Raw genomic sequence first — 19,509 nt, 5'->3', positions numbered from 1 at the left:
GGACCAGCACACTCAGTTTTTTGATCTATGTCGCATAGGGGGGGGACGTGTGCTGGACCAATATTCCTCTCTGCCCCTCTAGCTGGGAGACCTATGCCAGAGGTGTGGGCACAGGAGCATGAGCCTTGTGCCCCTACAGTACTCAGGGCCATTCCTGGGCACTGTAAGTGCAGTGATGCCATTAAGAGTATATGGTGCTGGGAGGTTGTCATTACGAACTCCACAGCACCATAATGGCTACAGTGAAGACTGACAAGTTTGGTACCAAACTTCTCAGCACATTAAACCTGCACTGATGCCAGTGTGGGATTAAATGTAAAATGCACCAGAGGGCATCTTAGAGATGCCCCCTGAAAACCTAGCCTAAAATCCACGTCTGGGCTGAGTGGCTGCAGAGGCTGCCACACAGCAGACCTGTTGCTGGACCCCTGGGTGGAGAGCCCCCCGCTCTCCTGGGCCTGCAACAAAGCACATCCTGGGCGAGGTGCTAGGTTCCCCCGCCCCCCCCTTCCCCCGAGGATGGGCAGGGGGAAGCTTTAAAGGCATGCCGCCTCTGTGAGCTTCTCCAGACCATTTGCTGTACCCAGCAACTGGCCCCCACCAGTCCTGACCCCCCACTCTGGCGGGAAGACTGGCGGGAAAAACTACTTGAGGATGGGGGAGTGCCAGCCTGTGCCAACCCCACACCGCAGGAGGGGGAGACTAGGTGAAGCACGACCCCGGGCTCCGGCCCTCCTGAAGATGGGGAGCCCTGCCCAATCACAGCTAGGCTCCTGCCCCCCTCCCACAGGAGAGGAACAGGCTAGGGGGTGTACCCACCCTAGGACAGGGACGTATTGATCCCTGTCCTTGCCCTACCTGTAACGCCCCTAAATTTAGTATTTAGGGGGTCCCTGAACCTTCCTTCCTCAGATCCCGAAAGAAAAAAAAAGAAGAAAGAAGATCAAGAGGAAGAAGACCCGCCGTGCAGCTGCTAACAGGACGACAACAACTGACTTACCGGCCTGTCGATCCTGGAACATGCTCCTGCCTAATCCCGGCAACTCCTGCGGACAGCAACCTTGGGACACCCAGAGGACCTTCCTGCCTCGACCCTCTTAAAGCCTGGGACTCCCATCAGCAGAGGCTCTGCTGCAACACCACCCCTGGTGCCAGGCAGGAAGCTCCGGACCAACCCACTCTGCACCCGCTGAGCCCAGCCCGTGCCCGAGTGATCCAGGACCACGAGGACGTCCCCCCAGCGACTGGGACCCGAAGTCCAGGGCCCAAAGACCCTCCTCGACGACCCCTGTGGCCTCAGGACAGCAATACCCCTGCGCGCCGGCTGGCGTCGTCCGCGGCTCCACGTCTGTCGACGGCGTCGTTAGCGCCGGAATGACGTCGGAGTACTTAGACGCCGCCATCACGCGCCGACGTCAGTTCTGATACACAGCTTTTCCGCGCCAGATACGCAGAGCCATGATAGAACCAACACTGGTGCCATGAAACTTAGGGCCCTGAAAGGGGATGACCTTAACCCTAGATATCGGTTCGCAGAACGGGGAGGATGGGCGGGTCGGTAAGGAATCTATCACTAACTAATGTCTCTTACAGATGGAATATGCTACTTACCAGTATGCATCTGTTCTTGGCACAGAGGGCTGAGAGTGGTACATTTATGAATAGATCACCATCTGGTGTTGGGCTCGGATGATTGCACTTGTTTTTCTCTTGGAGAAGTCTTTTGTAGTCACGAGGCTGGTGACTCCTCCCTTGGGTGATAGTACGCATGGGCATCGGCTCCATCCTTAGATTGTTTTGCCATAGTAGGGTTAGATGGAGTAGTAAGATCGAATACAGAAAGAGATGCCCATGTACGTGTATCTAAATAAGATAATGTTGGAACAGACACTGGTTTCCGGGGCGGCACCGTAGGAGTCGAAGACTCGAGTACAGAAATTATCAAAAAGATCAAAAAGTTTAGGCAAAAAATGACTAAGGGGTAGAGCTTCTCCGGATCTGTGCTAGCTGGCGCGGAAAAAAGAAGAACTGACGTCAGCGCGCGAGGGCGGCGTCTAAGTACTCTGACGACGTCATTCCAGCGCTAACTATGCCGACGACGGACGCGGACGCCGCCTGCTGGCACGCAGGGGTATTGCTACGCAAAATTTTCCGGATCCAGTCTGACGCCTGGGGATATTCTAAGGTAAGGAATCTATCACCAACGTCTCTTTCAGATACGTAATTACTTACCTGTTTTGAGTTGAGACCCCATTGCTGGCCCCAGGAGACCAGTACTGGATTACAAAAGTAATGAGATCGTACTTTACCTGCAACCAGAATTTTCTCCCATTGGATATTATTGCCAGATTCCTGTTGAAAAGTTTTTAAGTGTGAACTTTTAAAATAGCTTTTTATTCCTGAAAAGTCACTACAATACGTAAAACGTTTTTGCTAAACTGTTTTCAGCTTAGACCCCAGGACTGAACCTAGGAGCCAGTCCTGGAATTACCAAAGTAATCTACAAAGTAATCAACTGTGTTTATATAAGGAAATCCATTGAACTCAATGCTAAATTGTGTGTAGAATTGTGTTGCCTCCGGCACACCCTGTACCTATTGTCTTTACAAAGTTTATTGCCTTTCTGCAAAGTACTCATCTGAGACCTCTCATATTGAAAACAGTATATTTTTTGATACCTGTTGGTTCTAGAAATAAAACCACTATATCTTTTGATATAAAAAAAATTGGCTTGGAGTTCAGTCTTTGAGTGTGTGAAACCTTTTGCGGACTGTGTATAACAAATGCTTTACACTGTCCTCTGGTACTGCCTTACTGCTCGACCAAGCTACCACTTTTGAGAGTAAGGTCAGTCCTGACTTTAACCTCCGTTATACCTCTAGGGTCTATACACACTGTACCATATTCTGGCCCAGTGTATATAAAGCCACTTTCTCACACCAGCCTATATTAATGGTATTGGACTTAACCTAGTCATGGGTGGCTACCTTTTAGGAGCAGAAGCCCTCACCCACCAATGGTAGCATGATTCATCAGTGGTCTCTGCTATTTTTTGGACCGGCGCTACAACATCCAACAGACACCACAATGGGGAACTTTACGGAGAATGTTTTGTATTTTGCCTTTCCTATCTAGTGGCCCAATGATGAAACCTGCCACCAACCGTGGGTGAGGACTTGTGCAGCTCAAATGGAGCAACCCTTTATGACCAGGTTGGGTACAGTACCTTAATATATGCTGGACTCCCTATATCATTCGGGACCAGCACACTCAGTTTTTTGATCTATGTCGCATAGGGGGGGGACGTGTGCTGGACCAATATTCCTCTCTGCCCCTCTTGGGTTTGATAGAGCTGTTCAACTCCCACCAAGGACTAAACTTCAAAATACAAATGTCTTAAATGTACTTAATGCACAGGATCAAAAGAATCATTCGTCAGCTATCACTCTAAACATTCATTGGTTTCTCATACCTGTTTCACAGCAGGATCTGTTTCATGAACATTACGCACTGGTTTATTTGGCTGCATTGTCTTTGATTTGGCAATAAAGTTCAATCCTGCTGGTCAGAAAATGAAAGGTGCTCAGGTAAAGAAGAAACCACATTACATTAGAACAGCTGGCTTTTTCTAGAAGATAACTAAATTAAGCAGGTGATAAAAATGATTAACCACAAGTTGATCAGATTATATTTTAGTGGTAACTGCATATTAGACGTTTTTGAAGGACAGAATCACTACTCACCTGCAACATTAAATGTTCCTTGCATGGCTTCAGATGAGAGAACGTAGAGTCTGGAGAAATTCTTATTACCTCACATGTCTTTACTACAGGGAGAAAGTCTAGAATAGATCCTGCATTTTAGATCTATAAAAGGTAGCTGTAGGAGAGTAGGGACTGCAATCCTATGATCACCCAGATTTTTGCTTTTTGCTGCACTGGTTTACGACTTTCCCTGGCTGTGGGCCTGCTAATCAGACACACAGCCTCGCTGTTCTCTCTATCCAAAGTGTACTCAGGTACTGAATTGGCACTGGGCCCTCTCCAAGTCCCTGTACCCAGGGCTGAGGTGCACCCAGAAGTCTCCCAGGGGCTGAAGCATGTATTGTGCCACCCCTGGACTGACTAACTAAACTGACACAACTGGCTGCACGACAGGTGGGGCAAGGTGGTGTACTCACCCTTTGCTTTAGATATTGTATACCTATATCTAACCCTAAAATGGACACACAGATCTCCTATCAGTCACTCCTATGGCAGGCCTTAACAATCCTGAAGGCAGAGTGCTTGGAATCGTGTGAGATGGTGCTCTGGCATGAGCTGAGCCTGTCTGCGGCTTTCGGGATCTATCCCTTAGCCGTTTCCATGATAACGCATACCATATACTCTTAAGTGCATTATAATCCTCGCGGTTATATGCCAACTCTGGTATCGCTTTATCAAAACATGTCGAGTAAGGTGTCATATGAATTGGAATACTAACCCCTCGCCAATTCTGGCGACGGGGTTAGCATTCCACCCTTCTAGAGGGGCACGACATGTATGTAACCCCTAACCCCGGTTAAAGTCCAACAGAGCCTCAGCTCCACAAAATGGATGCTGCCACCGAGACACAAGTCTGCCCTCCTGCTGCTGGGAGTCCTCCCAGAGCAGGAGATAAGGACAAAGGGTTTCCTGCCAGGGGCGGTGCCAGCACCGTCCCAGACAGGATTTTGTGTATCCTAGGTAGGCAGGGCTTCAGAGGAAGGTGACTGCAAGTGGCACCCCGGTGCTCACTATGCATAGGCCGGCTTGAACCAGTTCCAGGGACACTCCAGACCCTGAGCTGGGGAAAAGCCCGCCAAGGAAGTGGGTGTAACCACCCCCCTCCTGGTCCCACCCATAGGGCAGGACTTAGTCGCGTGCCAGCCCCCTTTTCCCAGATAAAGGTAGGAGCAGGCCCCCTTCCAAATTAGATCATCTTTGGAATCAAGATACGACTTTCTGCGAAAGGACTTCAAGATTTCCTTCTTCAAGATTCTCCCTTGTGACTAAGGAGTAGTCACCCTGCATCCGCAGGCACCATCGCAAGAACACTGCGGTCTGCTGTAAGTCCTTCCTCCGGAATCAGACTGCCCAGCTCGACAAGACCCGGCTTCCCTGGCACCTCCGACCTCTACTCACCTCTACAGCCAAGCTGAGAACCGTGAGTGTGACGAGACCTCAAGGGACCGACTATTGCCAAGACTGCACGACTTCTGCACAGCAAGCCCGCCGAGTAATTTCCTGGCGAGTGCTTTGGGGTCCGAGAAGCCCCGACCCTGAGCAGCTCCAGCACCGAAGAGCAGCCCCCCAGCATCTCCACGATCGGCGTGGGGCCCTTCTGCTTTTTGCTGCTCACCGCGTTGTTTGGCTACTAGCCCGCTGGCTTGTGGCCTTCTGAACGACGCCCGACGACATCACTGCTGCTAGTCTGGTTGCTCCAGACTGGCTCTTGCTCCCTTCCAGAAGAGGAGCACCCCGGACCCTCCTGGTCCACTCCAGACGCCATTTTGAGTCCACCGCGTGGGCTTGAATTAGCCAAGGCTTTGTTGCCCAATCCTGGGTTCTTCGACGCCGACAGCTTCATCCATCGTGGGACAGCTCGCCTCTCCATCCTGGTCGCCGACAACGCCTCCTGGTCCGTGAGATCTGCAGAGCACAGCGTCGCCCACTCACCTAGTCGAGGTGACTACCATCCGGTGCCCTCCTGGTGCCCACTGACTACTGGCTAGTAGTCACGAACTTGGTCCCCTCTGCTTTCAGGTGTCATCCATCTTCAAGATCCAGGCTTGGATCAACTCGAACTCTCTTCACTGGTCGCCTGCCAGCATCTTTCTTCCAGGCTCCTGGTTCGTCTACGAGGATTCCCGACGTCTTTTGAGACCTATGCAGCTGCAGCCCCTGGGCTAGGTAACTTCGGCATTTCGGTGCCCCAGCATAGCCTCACTATCCAAGGGTCAGGATCCACTGTCGTTTTCTTCCTACCAGGTCGGGTTCGCCCATAAACACTAACTTTAACTTTACTAGCTTCCATAGACTTTGTCCCGCATCCCGCGTGAGAGTGCACACTCTGCACCCGAGTCCCCTAGGCCTCCTAGAAGTAATCTAACGATTCCATAGTCAAGTCCTAGCGATTCCAAAGCCTATTAGTACTGTACTTACCTGCTAGTAATTTCGCATTCCACTTCTAGAGTATATGGTTTTTCGTGCCCCTCGGGCATTTGTGTATACTGTGCTAACTTAAGTATTTTCGTAAGAGTTTTGTTGTGTGCCTAGCACCCTGTCCTCATAAAGAGTACAAGGCTGTTGTGATTCTAATAAATACATTGTTTATTTTCATAACACTTGTGTGGTGTCCTTTCACTGGGTGTTCAAGGGGTAATGTGATGGTAAAACAGCTGGCTTAACACGCCCTCTAGAGTCTTAGCCTTAGACTGCTCGTATCCATGCTACTAGGATAGCTGGTCTAAAAGGTTGACTTACAACCAATCATCAATAAGGGTTGTTTGGACTGATATATAGTGATCACTAGAATAGTGAACACTGCACATCAGGCCAACTTCTCACAGTAGCCAACACTAATATTACATTTTTATAGAGTAAATGTGGAACAAAACAGGTTAAATAGGAGTTATCCTCCAGTTTCCTAAACCACGAGGTCCAATTCTGTTGAACACTAAAACCTTTGAAGAAAATGTTACTTACTGTAATCCCGATTCTGGATCGTTGATATCCCCATGGAGTCAACCATCTGCGTACAGGAACCTAGGTACACCGTTGATAAATCATGTTGAAAAGGAAAATGCTACTTACTCAGTATGCAACTGTTCTTGGCATGTAAAGCTGTAGATTCACATGCTGTGCATAAGTCTGCCATCTAGTGTTGGGCCCAGACGTTTGCACTTTGTTTTTGTTCGAAGAAGTCTTTTCCAGTCATGAGGTAGGCGACGACTCCTTTTGGTGATTTGTTTTCCCACAGAGGGTGAGAATGGAGTTAGTAAGAGTAGAATAGAGATGTCCATGTGTAAGTATCTAATCAACATAGTACTGGAACAGGTAAGCGGGGAGGTGGGTGGGCGCATGTGAATCTACAGCTCTGAATGCCAAGTACAGATGCACACTGGTTAAGTAGCATTTTCCATTTGAGGCCTGTGAGCTGTAGATCACATGCTGTGCATAAACTATACAGGAGTAATCTCCCAAAGCGGTGGCTAATCTGTAGCTGTTGCAGTGGTTTGAAATAGTGTACGTAAAACTGCCTAGCCTACATTAGCTTGTTGTCTGGCTAACACATCTACACAATAGCGTTTTGTGAATGTGTGTGGTGCAAACCATGTTGCAGCTTTTTTTTTTTTAAATCTTTGTATTGAATTCAAAGAACAAGAAAACAGAGAAACAAAACAAGAAAATGCAATAGGTCTCGCAATAGAAGAGTTTGACCTTTTTTGTTTTGCAAATGGATGAGTGGCCTTGCGTGGGTGAGTGGCGTTGCGTGGGTGAGTGGCGTTGCGTGGGTGAGTGGCGTTGCGTGGGTGAGTGGCGTTGCGTGGGTGAGTGGCGTTGCGTGGGTGAGTGGCGTTGGAATGCAATAGGTCTCGCATTAGAAAAGTTGTAGTTATTGGTCTAGTAAATGACATTTTTTTTTTGGTTGTTAAAATTGCTAAATTGATGGCTTTGTCATTTACAATGCCAATAGTTATAACTTTCGCGAATGTGACACCTATAGCATTTGGAATGCAACATGTTTTGTATTTACGTGACTTATATGGCAGCTCTGGTCGTTATGCCACATCTCTAGAGAGCAAGAGAGTGCAGCAGGGGAGTGAGTGAGTGAGGGTGAGTGAGGGTGAGGGAGGGTGAGGGAGGGTGAGGGAGGGTGAGGGAGGGTGAGGGAGGGTGAGGGAGGGTGAGGTGTTGAGGGTGAGTGAGGGTGAGGTGTTGAGGGTGAGTGAGGGTGAGGGTGAGTGAGGGTGAGTGAGGGTGAGTGAGGGTGAAGGTGAGTGAGGGTGAAGGTGAGTGAGGGTGAGGTGTTGAGGGTGAGTGAGGGTGAGGGATTATTGAGGGTGAGTGAGGGTGAGGGTGAGTGAGGGTGAGGGTGAGTGAGGGTGAGGGTGAGTGAGGGTGAGGGTGAGTGAGGGTGAGGGTGAGTGAGGGCTTGAGGATGAGGAGTTGAGGGTGAGGGTGAGTGAGTCTGTGGGGTTGAGGGTGGGTGAGGTGTTGAGGGTGAGTGAGGGTGAGGTGTTGAGGGTGAGTGAGGGTGAGGGACGGTGAGGGTGAGTGAGGGTGAGTGAGGGTGAGGGTGAGGGTGAGGGTGAGTGAGGGTGAGTGAGGGTGAGGGAGGGTGAGGGAGGGTGAGGGAGGGTGAGGGAGGGTGAGGGAGGGTGAGGGAGGGTGAGGGAGGGTGAGGGAGGGTGAAGGTGAGTGAGGGTGAAGGTGAGTGAGGGTGAAGGTGAGTGAGGGTGAAGGTGAGTGAGGGTGAAGGTGAGTGAGGGTGAAGGTGAGTGAGGGTGAAGGTGAGTGAGGGTGAAGGTGAGTGAGGGTGAAGGTGAGTGAGGGTGAAGGTGAGTGAGGGTGAAGGTGAGTGAGGGTGAGTGAGGGTGAGGGATTATTGAGGGTGAGTGAGGGTGAGGGTGAGTGAGGGTGAAGGTGAGTGAGGGTGAAGGTGAGTGAGGGTGAAGGTGAGTGAGGGTGAAGGTGAGTGAGGGTGAAGGTGAGTGAGGGTGAAGGTGAGTGAGGGTGAGGTGTTGAGGGTGAGTGAGGGTGAGGGATTATTGAGGGTGGGTGAGGGTGAGTGAGGGTGAGGGTGAGTGAGGGCTTGAGGATGAGGAGTTGAGGGTGAGTGAGGGTGAGGGTGAGTGAGTCTGTGGGGTTGAGGGTGGGTGAGGTGTTGAGGGTGAGTGAGGGTGAGGGAGGGTGAGTGAGGGTGATGAGGGTGAGGTGTTGAGGGTGAGTGAGGGTGAGGTGTTGAGGGTGAGTGAGGGTGAGGGTGAGGAGGTGAGTGAGGGTGATGAGGGTGAGGTGTTGAGGGTGAGTGAGGGTGAGGTGTTGAGGGTGAGGTGTTGAGGGTGAGTGAGGGTGAGGTGTTGAGGGTGAGGTGTTGAGGGTGAGTGAGGGTGAGGTGTTGAGGGTGAGGTGTTGAGGGTGAGTGAGGGTGAGGTGTTGAGGGTGAGTGAGGGTGAGGGTGAGTGAGGGTGAAGGTGAGTGAGGGTGAAGGTGAGTGAGGGTGAGGTGTTGAGGGTGAGTGAGGGTGAGGGATTATTGAGGGTGAGTGAGGGTGAGTGAGGGTGAGGGATTATTGAGGGTGAGTGAGGGTGAGTGAGGGTGAGGGTGAGTGAGGGTGAGGGATTATTGAGGGTGAGTGAGGGTGAGTGAGGGTGAGGCGTTGAGGGTGAGTGAGGGTGAGTGAGGGTGAGGCGTTGAGGGTGAGTGAGGGTGAGTGAGGGTGAGGCGTTGAGGGTGAGTGAGGGTGAGTGAGGGTGAGGGATTATTGAGGGTGAGTGAGGGTGGGTGAGGGTGGGTGAGGGTGAGTGAGGGTGAGGGTGAGTGAGGGATTATTGAGGGTGAGTGAGGGTGGGTGAGGGTGAGTGAGGGTGAGGTGTTGAGGGTGAGGTGTTGAGGGTGAGTGAGGGTGAGGTGTTGAGGGTGAGTGAGGGTGAGGGTGAGTGAGGGTGAAGGTGAGTGAGGGTGAAGGTGAGTGAGGGTGAGGTGTTGAGGGTGAGTGAGGGTGAGGGATTATTGAGGGTGAGTGAGGGTGAGTGAGGGTGAGGGATTATTGAGGGTGAGTGAGGGTGAGTGAGGGTGAGGGTGAGTGAGGGTGAGGGATTATTGAGGGTGAGTGAGGGTGAGTGAGGGTGAGGCGTTGAGGGTGAGTGAGGGTGAGTGAGGGGTGAGGGGAGGGTGAGGCGTTGAGGGGGTGGTGAGGGTGGAGTGGAGGGGAGGCTTGAGGGTGAGTGAGGGTGAGTGAGGGTGAGTGGAGGGATTATTGAGGGTGAGTGAGGGTGAGTGAGGGTGAGTGAGGGTGAGTGAGGGTGAGTGAGGGTGAGTGAGGGTGAGTGAGGGTGAGTGAGGGTGAGTGAGGGTGAGTGAGGGTGAGTGAGGGTGAGTGAGGGTGAGTGAGGGTGAGTGAGGGTGAGTGAGGGTGAGTGAGGGTGAGTGAGGGTGAGTGAGGGTGAGTGAGGGTGAGTGAGGGTGAGTGGGGTGAGTGAGGGTGTGTGGAGTCTGATGCTTGTGGATGTCTGATGCTTGTGGATGTCTGATGCTTGTGGATGTCTGATGCTTGTGGATGTCTGATGCTTGTGGATGTCTGATGCTTGTGGATGTCTGATGCTTGTGGATGTCTGATGCTTGTGGATGTCTGATGCTTGTGGATGTCTGATGCTTGTGGATGTCTGATGCTTGTGGATGTCTGATGCTTGTGATGCTTGTGGATGTCTGATGCTTGTGATGCTTGTGGATGTCTGATGCTTGTGGATGTCTGATGCTTGTGATGCTTGTGGATGTCTGATGCTTGTGGATGTCTGATGCTTGTGATGCTTGTGGATGTCTGATGCTTGTGGATGTCTGATGCTTGTGGATGTCTGATGCTTGTGATGCTTGTGGATGTCTGATGCTTGTGATGCTTGTGGATGTCTGATGCTTGTGATGCTTGTGGATGTCTGATGCTTGTGGATGTCTGATGCTTGTGGATGTCTGATGCTTGTGGATGTCTGATGCTTGTGGATGTCTGATGCTTGTGGATGTCTGATGCTTGTGGATGTCTGTTGCTTGTGGATGTCTGTTGCTTGTGGATGTCTGTTGCTTGTGGATGTCTGTTGCTTGTGGATGTCTGTTGCTTGTGGATGTCTGTTGCTTGTGGATGTCTGATGCTTGTGGATGGCTGTTGCTTGTGGATGGCTGTTGCTTGTGGATGGCTGTTGCTTGTGGATGGCTGTTGCTTGTGGATGGCTGTTGCTTGTGGACGTCTGTTGCTTGTGATGCTTGTGGATGTCTGATGCTTGTGATGCTTGTGATGCTTGTGGATGTCTGATGCTTGTGATGCTTGTGATGCTTGTGGATGTCTGATGCTTGTGATGCTTGTGATGCTTGTGGATGTCTGATGCTTGTGATGCTTGTGGATGTCTGATGCTTGTGATGCTTGTGGATGTCTGATGCTTGTGATGCTTGTGGATGTCTGATGCTTGTGATGCTTGTGGATGTGTGATGCTTGTGGATGTGTGATGCTTGTGGATGTCTGTTGCTTGTGGATGTCTGTTGCTTGTGGATGTCTGTTGCTTGTGGATGTCTGTTGCTTGTGGATGTCTGTTGCTTGTGGATGTCTGTTGCTTGTGGATGTCTGTTGCTTGTGGATGTCTGTTGCTTGTGGATGTCTGTTGCTTGTGGATGTCTGTTGCTTGTGGATGTCTGTTGCTTGTGGATGTCTGTTGCTTGTGGATGTCTGTTGCTTGTGGATGTCTGTTGCTTGTGGATGTCTGATGCTTGTGGATGTCTGATGCTTGTGATGCTTGTGATGCTTGTGGATGTCTGATGCTTGTGGATGTCTGATGCTTGTGGATGTCTGATGCTTGTGGATGTCTGATGCTTGTGGATGTCTGATGCTTGTGGATGTCTGATGCTTGTGGATGTCTGATGCTTGTGATGCTTGTGGATGTCTGATGCTTGTGGATGTCTGATGCTTGTGATGCTTGTGGATGTCTGATGCTTGTGATGCTTGTGGATGTCTGATGCTTGTGGATGTCTGATGCTTGTGATGCTTGTGGATGTCTGATGCTTGTGGATGTCTGATGCTTGTGGATGTCTGATGCTTGTGATGCTTGTGGATGTCTGATGCTTGTGATGCTTGTGGATGTCTGATGCTTGTGATGCTTGTGGATGTCTGATGCTTGTGGATGTCTGATGCTTGTGGATGTCTGATGCTTGTGGATGTCTGTTGCTTGTGGATGTCTGTTGCTTGTGGATGTCTGTTGCTTGTGGATGTCTGTTGCTTGTGGATGTCTGTTGCTTGTGGATGTCTGTTGCTTGTGGATGTCTGTTGCTTGTGGATGTCTGTTGCTTGTGGATGGCTGATGCTTGTGGATGGCTGTTGCTTGTGGATGGCTGTTGCTTGTGGATGGCTGTTGCTTGTGGATGGCTGTTGCTTGTGGATGGCTGTTGCTTGTGGATGTCTGATGCTTGTGGATGTCTGATGCTTGTGGATGTCTGATGCTTGTGATGCTTGTGGATGTCTGATGCTTGTGATGCGTGTGGATGTCTGATGCTTGTGATGCGTGTGGATGTCTGACGCTTGTGGATGTCTGACGCTTGTGGATGTCTGACGCTTGTGGATGTCTGACGCTTGTGGATGTCTGACGCTTGTGGATGTCTGACGCTTGTGGATGTCTGACGCTTGTGGATGTCTGACGCTTGTGGATGTCTGACGCTTGTGGATGTCTGACGCTTGTGGATGTCTGACGCTTGTGGATGTCTGACGCTTGTGGATGTCTGACGCTTGTGGATGTCTGACGCTTGTGATGCTTGTGGATGTCTGACGCTTGTGATGCTTGTGGATGTCTGTTGCTTGTGGACGTCTGATGCTTGTGGACGTCTGATGCTTGTGGATGTCTGATGCTTGTGGACGTCTGATGCTTGTGGACGTCTGATGCTTGTGGATGTCTGATGCTTGTGATGCTTGTGGATGTCTGATGCTTGTGATGCTTGTGGATGTCTGATGCTTGTGATGCTTGTGGATGTCTGATGCTTGTGATGCTTGTGGATGTCTGATGCTTGTGACGCTTGTGGATGTCTGACGCTTGTGGATGTCTGACGCTTGTGGATGTCTGACGCTTGTGGATGTCTGACGCTTGTGGATGTCTGACGCTTGTGGATGTCTGACGCTTGTGGATGTCTGATGCTTGTGGATGTCTGATGCTTGTGATGCTTGTGGATGTCTGACGCTTGTGGATGTCTGACGCTTGTGGATGTCTGATGCTTGTGATGCTTGTGGATGTCTGATGCTTGTGATGCTTGTGGATGTCTGACGCTTGTGATGCTTGTGGATGTCTGACGCTTGTGGATGTCTGACGCTTGTGATGCTTGTGATGCTTGTGGATGTCTGACGCTTGTGGATGTCTGACGCTTGTGATGCTTGTGATGCTTGTGGATGTCTGACGCTTGTGGATGTCTGACGCTTGTGATGCTCGTGGATGTCTGATGCTTGTGATGCTCGTGGATGTCTGACGCTTGTGGATGTCTGATGCTTGGGACGCTCGTGGATGTCTGATGCTTGGGACGCTCGTGGATGTCTGATGCTTGTGACGCTCGTGGATGTCTGATGCTTGTGATGCTTGTGGATGTCTGACGCTTGTGGATGTCTGACGCTTGTGGATGTCTGACGCTTGTGGATGTCTGACGCTTGTGGATGTCTGACGCTTGTGGATGTCTGACGCTTGTGGATGTCTGACGCTTGTGGATGTCTGACGCTTGTGGATGTCTGACGCTTGTGGATGTCTGACGCTTGTGGATGTCTGACGCTTGTGGATGTCTGACGCTTGTGGATGTCTGACGCTTGTGATGCTTGTGGATGTCTGACGCTTGTGATGCTTGTGGATGTCTGACGCTTGTGATGCTTGTGGATGTCTGTGATGCGTGTGGATGTCTGTGATGCGTGTGGATGTCTGGTTGCTTGTGGATGTCTGGTTGCTTGTGGATGTCTGGTTGCTTGTGGATGTCTGGTTGCTTGTGGATGTCTGGTTGCTTGTGGATGTCTGGTTGCTTGTGGATGTCTGGTTGCTTGTGGATGTCTGGTTGCTTGTGGATGTCTGGTTGCTTGTGGATGTCTGGTTGCTTGTGGATGTCTGGTTGCTTGTGGATGTCTGGTTGCTTGTGGATGTCTGGTTGCTTGTGGATGTCTGGTTGCTTGTGGATGTCTGGTTGCTTGTGGATGTCTGGTTGCTTGTGGATGTCTGGTTGCTTGTGGATGTCTGGTTGCTTGTGGATGTCTGGTTGCTTGTGGATGTCTGGTTGCTTGTGGATGTCTGGTTGCTTGTGGATGTCTGGTTGCTTGTGGATGTCTGGTTGCTTGTGGATGTCTGGTTGCTTGTGGATGTCTGGTTGCTTGTGGATGTCTGGTTGCTTGTGGATGTCTGGTTGCTTGTGGATGTCTGGTTGCTTGTGGATGTCTGGTTGCTTGTGGATGTCTGGTTGCTTGTGGATGTCTGGTTGCTTGTGGATGTCTGGTTGCTTGTGGATGTCTGGTTGCTTGTGGATGTCTGGTTGCTTGTGGATGTCTGGTTGCTTGTGGATGTCTGGTTGCTTGTGGATGTCTGGTTGCTTGTGGATGTCTGGTTGCTTGTGGATGTCTGGTTGCTTGTGGATGTCTGGTTGCTTGTGGATGTCTGGTTGCTTGTGGATGTCTGGTTGCTTGTGGATGTCTGGTTGCTTGTGGATGTCTGGTTGCTTGTGGATGTCTGGTTGCTTGTGGATGTCTGGTTGCTTGTGGATGTCTGGTTGCTTGTGGATGTCTGGTTGCTTGTGGATGTCTGGTTGCTTGTGGATGTCTGGTTGCTTGTGGATGTCTGGTTGCTTGTGGATGTCTGGTTGCTTGTGGATGTCTGGTTGCTTGTGGATGTCTGGTTGCTTGTGGATGTCTGGTTGCTTGTGGATGTCTGGTTGCTTGTGGATGTCTGGTTGCTTGTGGATGTCTGGTTGCTTGTGGATGTCTGGTTGCTTGTGGATGTCTGGTTGCTTGTGGATGTCTGGTTGCTTGTGGATGTCTGGTTGCTTGTGGATGTCTGGTTGCTTGTGGATGTCTGGTTGCTTGTGGATGTCTGGTTGCTTGTGGATGTCTGGTTGCTTGTGGATGTCTGGTTGCTTGTGGATGTCTGGTTGCTTGTGGATGTCTGGTTGCTTGTGGATGTCTGGTTGCTTGTGGATGTCTGGTTGCTTGTGGATGTCTGGTTGCTTGTGGATGTCTGGTTGCTTGTGGATGTCTGGTTGCTTGTGGATGTCTGGTTGCTTGTGGATGTCTGGTTGCTTGTGGATGTCTGGTTGCTTGTGGATGTCTGGTTGCTTGTGGATGTCTGGTTGCTTGTGGATGTCTGGTTGCTTGTGGATGTCTGGTTGCTTGTGGATGTCTGGTTGCTTGTGGATGTCTGGTTGCTTGTGGATGTCTGGTTGCTTGTGGATGTCTGGTTGCTTGTGGATGTCTGGTTGCTTGTGGATGTCTGCTGCTTGTGGATGTCTGCTGCTTGTGGATGTCTGCTGCTTGTGGATGTCTGCTGCTTGTGGATGTCTGATGCTTGTGGATGTCTGATGCTTGTGGATGTCTGATGCTTGTGAATGTCTGATGCTTGTGATGCTTGTGGATGTCTGATGCTTGTGATGCTTGTGATGCTTGTGGATGTCTGCTGCTTGTGGATGTCTGTTGCTTGTGGATGTCTGCTGCTTGTGATGCTTGTGGATGTCTGACGCTTGTGGATGCCTGACGCTTGTGGATGCCTGACGCTTGTGGATGCCTGACGCTTGTGGATGCCTGACGCTTGTGGATGCCTGACGCTTGTGGATGCCTGACGCTTGTGGATGTCTGCTGCTTGTGATGCTTGTGGATGTCTGATGTTTGTGGATGTCTGTTGCTTGTGGATGTTTGATGCATATGGATGCTTGATGCAGATTGCATGTCTGCTGGGGTGACAGCGTCAGTACAAGTCAAGCTCTAAGTTGGTGTGTGCTGGGACGGGCAGTGTCAGAACTGGTTGCCTCGGGGAAAAATACAAGTTCTCCCTGTAAATAAAGAAAGAGGAGGAGAGAAAGGAGGGTCCGGCTTGGAGCTGGGAAAGAGGCTGAAAGGGAGGGGAGAATGCATGGAGCGCATTCCAATGAAGTCTGTTGCGAGGCGTGGGGGGTGGGGGAGGGGAGCTGGCATATGGTGTGTGTGAGCAGCCTTTGATGTGCGAGAGAGTGGCCTTGAAAGCATATGGTGTGTGTGAGCAGCCTTTGATGTGCCAGAGAGTGGCCGTGAAAGAAGTAAACAGCAGGCATGTAATTAGGGGGGAGGAGAAGTCGCGCTGGGGTGAATACCCGAGGCCAAGCTGCCCGCGGGAGGGAGGCTGAGGGAAAATACATGCAAGGCAGGCGGCTGGGGGCATGTGCACGCGCTTTTTCACGGGCACTGCAAGTTGGTTAAAGACTGTTTAAGCCCCCATAGTCTCGCAAGCTCGATGCGACAGGCGAGACCTAACAAGGCATTACGATACAAATGCGTCACCACGGTGCCCGGGGGGGGGGGGGTAATAGACGTAAAGCAAACATCAGAGCATACAGTGAGATGGGGGGGGGGGGAGAGACCAGAAGTAAACAAAATATCTAAATTCCTGCGGAGGAGACATCAGGTTGGGAGGAAGACAGGTCGGTATTAAGTTCCGGAAGGGGGGGGGCGAGTACATATATCTCCACGGTATGTGTTCCATTGAGTCCAGATTTTCCCCCATTTGCGGGGCCTGCCACGGGAAACATACACAGTCTTTTCTCTAAACATGCACCAGTCCATGTTTTGTTGCCACACCAGAATTGTCGGTGGCCTCTGAGCGCCCCACAGCTGGGCAATGTCCCTCTTGGCAATCACGTTACCCAAGGTCACCCATCGAAGCTGCGCCTGATTATAGTCATTCGGCTCCCAGACATTCAGCAAGCATCTCCGCGCTTCAGGCATTAACTGCACACCCGTGACCTCACTCATAACATCATGCACGCAAGTCCAGTAGCGTAGTACAGCAGGACATTCCCAAATAATATGGAGAAACGTGCCCACCATACCACAGCCACGCCTGCACAATCCATCCGCCGAGAACCCCATGCGTACCAGACGTGGACCAGTCACATACACCCTATGTAGAATTTTGAGCTGGACAAACCGGAGGCGCGCCGGGATAGCCACCTCCTTCGGAGAAGAGATCGCAGCCTGCCAGTCCTAGTCATCGAGTTCTAGACCATCACTAGTCCATAACTCTCGAAGGTTATCCAGCAGGTCAAACCTGGTATTAATTTTTTATATATGAGCGAGATCGTGCTATCATGGACAGTCCCATCCAGTATCCGATCTTCAAGCGGGGACGCCTCCGGAACGTCCGAACCCAGGGGAAAAACAGACAGGACCGCATGCCGGACTTGCGCATATCGAAAGGATTCCCTATCATTCAGGTCGTACTCAACCTTCAGTTCCTCAAACGTCTTGACTCTACCCCTGATCCACACATCATCGACCCTGCTGATTCCAATCATGTCCCACCTATCAAAACCCTTCGACTGCCAGAGGGAGCCAAGCTTATCCGAAGCATAAAGCGGAGTAGCACGGGTAGGCTTGTCGGCCCATCCCGTGGCCGCCGTAGCACGATACCACACCTGTACTGCTGTTTTAGTGGGGCCTGTAAGAGATCCGCCGGCAGATTTCGCGTATAGAGCCCTGTTGTAATCTCCACCAGGCAGCAGCCATTTATCCATCGCAAAGGCCGGGTTCGGCGAAGGAGCGTAAGTGCCGTGGTTGATGGCCCCCAGCTGAGAGGCCCAATAGTAGCGACGGATGTCCGGGAGCGCGATGCCCCCATCGTACCAAGGGAGCGTCAGCTTCGAAAGGGCGATACGAGAACGGCCTTCCCATATCAATCGTCGCTGTAGACTTTCAATCTCCCGAAAGTAACCGGCTGGTACAATGTCAAGCGTGTTTTGAAGCGCATAAAGAAATCGGGGGAGCGACATCTTAAACAACGCCGCTCGTCCCAGAGGAGAGAGAGGGAGCCTACCCCACGCTACAACATCAGCACGGAGACGCTGGAGAGGGGGCAGCAAATTGCGCTCATATCGAAGCACAGGGTCCAAGGTGAAAGATTCCCAGGTACTCGAATCCCTCCAGCGCCACCGAGATAGGACAGCCACGTGGCAGGAGAGGAGCCTCGCCGGAGAGGACATAAATACAAGACTTCGACCAGTTGATGACAAGACCGGAGTTTTTACGGAAAGAAGTCAAAACGTCGAAAAGGACGATCAACGACTTCCGAGGCGACGTAAGGTACAAGAGTATATCGTCTGCGTACAGAGATACACGATCCTCAAACTCCGGAGTCCATCTAATGCCCCTCAAAGATGGCTCCCATCTCAACCAAGCCGCCAGCGGCTCCAAAGCGAGGGCAAACAAGAGTGGGGACAAAGGGCAGCCCTGATGCGTTCCCCTACCGAGAGCAAAGGAGGTCGAGACACGCCCATTCACCACTACTTGGGCTAAAGGTTCAGTGTAGAGCAATTTTACCCAGCTAATAAAAGCGGGTCCGAAACCGAATTTAGAGAGAACCGCCCAAAGATAAGGCAACTCAAGCGTATCAAACGCCATGGTGGCGTCCAAAGACACCAAGATGGCCTGTTCACGCAAAGTTTCCGCTCGCGCAAGGACTCCATGCAGGCGCCGAAGGTTAAGTGCCGTATTGCGGTGTGGTGTTGAAAATAGCAATGTGTATGTACATAAGCGGCGTTCATTTGTGTTCACAGTACCCCTTTTTGTAAGCAGAACAGATATCGCTAAAACACTGACTGTGTTATCCCGCTAGCATAGACCCATGCACACACGTACACGACAGCCATTCTAGGTATCATGGTCTCCTTGTTCACGATCGATCGTCGGCACACTTCCCTGACCCTGCAAGCTTCCCCCATGCTCCCTGACCGCCCCCGCTCTCACATGTACAAGTCATGAGCCCTCCCCTCCCGCATGACTGTCTCTAAGAATCACACCCCGCGCCTGACCAACACCTCCTTTCCTTCCATGAATACCCCTCTTCTGATAAACCCTTTTCTCTACGCTCGATTTTCCACACTGACCTTTTCTTTCATGAATATCTCTCCTTTGATGACCTCTTCCTCTGAACCTAATTGTCCACATGGACCGCTGGTCATCCCTTAGCCTGAGGATACAGTTTATTGCCCACTACTGTATGCACTTGCCTCTCTTGAAAGGAGCCACTATTGATCATGACCTCCCCACCCCCTGAGATTCGATCAGGCGCACACATTCCAAAGAATCAGCAGGACACTCAGCTGCATGTCAGCCCCCTCCTATTGTATGGAGGATAAGGGCCCCTACTGTAGCCACGTGTTGGAATATCTTCGTACTTACAATGTCTTGATTGTAATAAAGGATGCCTGTGTGCCACAAACCTGTGTATAAAAGACGAAGCCTCAGAGAAACTTGTTAGAGCACCTCCCGAAGACACTATGCGAGTGTCCCAAATGACAGGCTCTCCTCATGAGAAATAAACCTTTTTCCTTGTCTTCCTGCTTCCAGCGCCCGTCTCTTTATTTGGTAATTATTTATGATGGGAACTAAGAGGCGCCTTGCGCCAGCAGCCTGGGCATCAGGAGCGTTATGGGCTGACTTTTCCACAGTGGTATAAATCCGGACTGGTCCGGGTGAACCAGATCGCTTATGACAGATACCAAACGATTGGCGAGCACTTTGGCCAGGATCTTCGGC

The 19,509-nt window shown here is 51.1% G+C and overlaps 1 protein-coding gene across 1 annotated transcript in view; it reads right to left on the bottom strand.

Moving 5' to 3' along the window:
• LOC144829050 (uncharacterized) overlaps positions 1-19,509 on the bottom strand; it is a 491,023-nt gene that overhangs the window by 147,682 nt on the left and 323,832 nt on the right. The window contains exon 18 of the mRNA XM_078687792.1: positions 3,473-3,558. Within this exon, the coding sequence (XP_078543918.1) occupies positions 3,473-3,558 (86 nt within the window). The remainder of the gene's footprint in view (positions 1-3,472; positions 3,559-19,509) is intronic.

This window comes from Lissotriton helveticus, chromosome 4_1 (genome assembly GCF_964261635.1).
Source record: "Lissotriton helveticus chromosome 4_1, aLisHel1.1, whole genome shotgun sequence".
Taxonomy (NCBI): Eukaryota; Metazoa; Chordata; class Amphibia; order Caudata; family Salamandridae; genus Lissotriton; species Lissotriton helveticus.
This window is presented reverse-complemented; position numbering and strand designations above follow the sequence as displayed.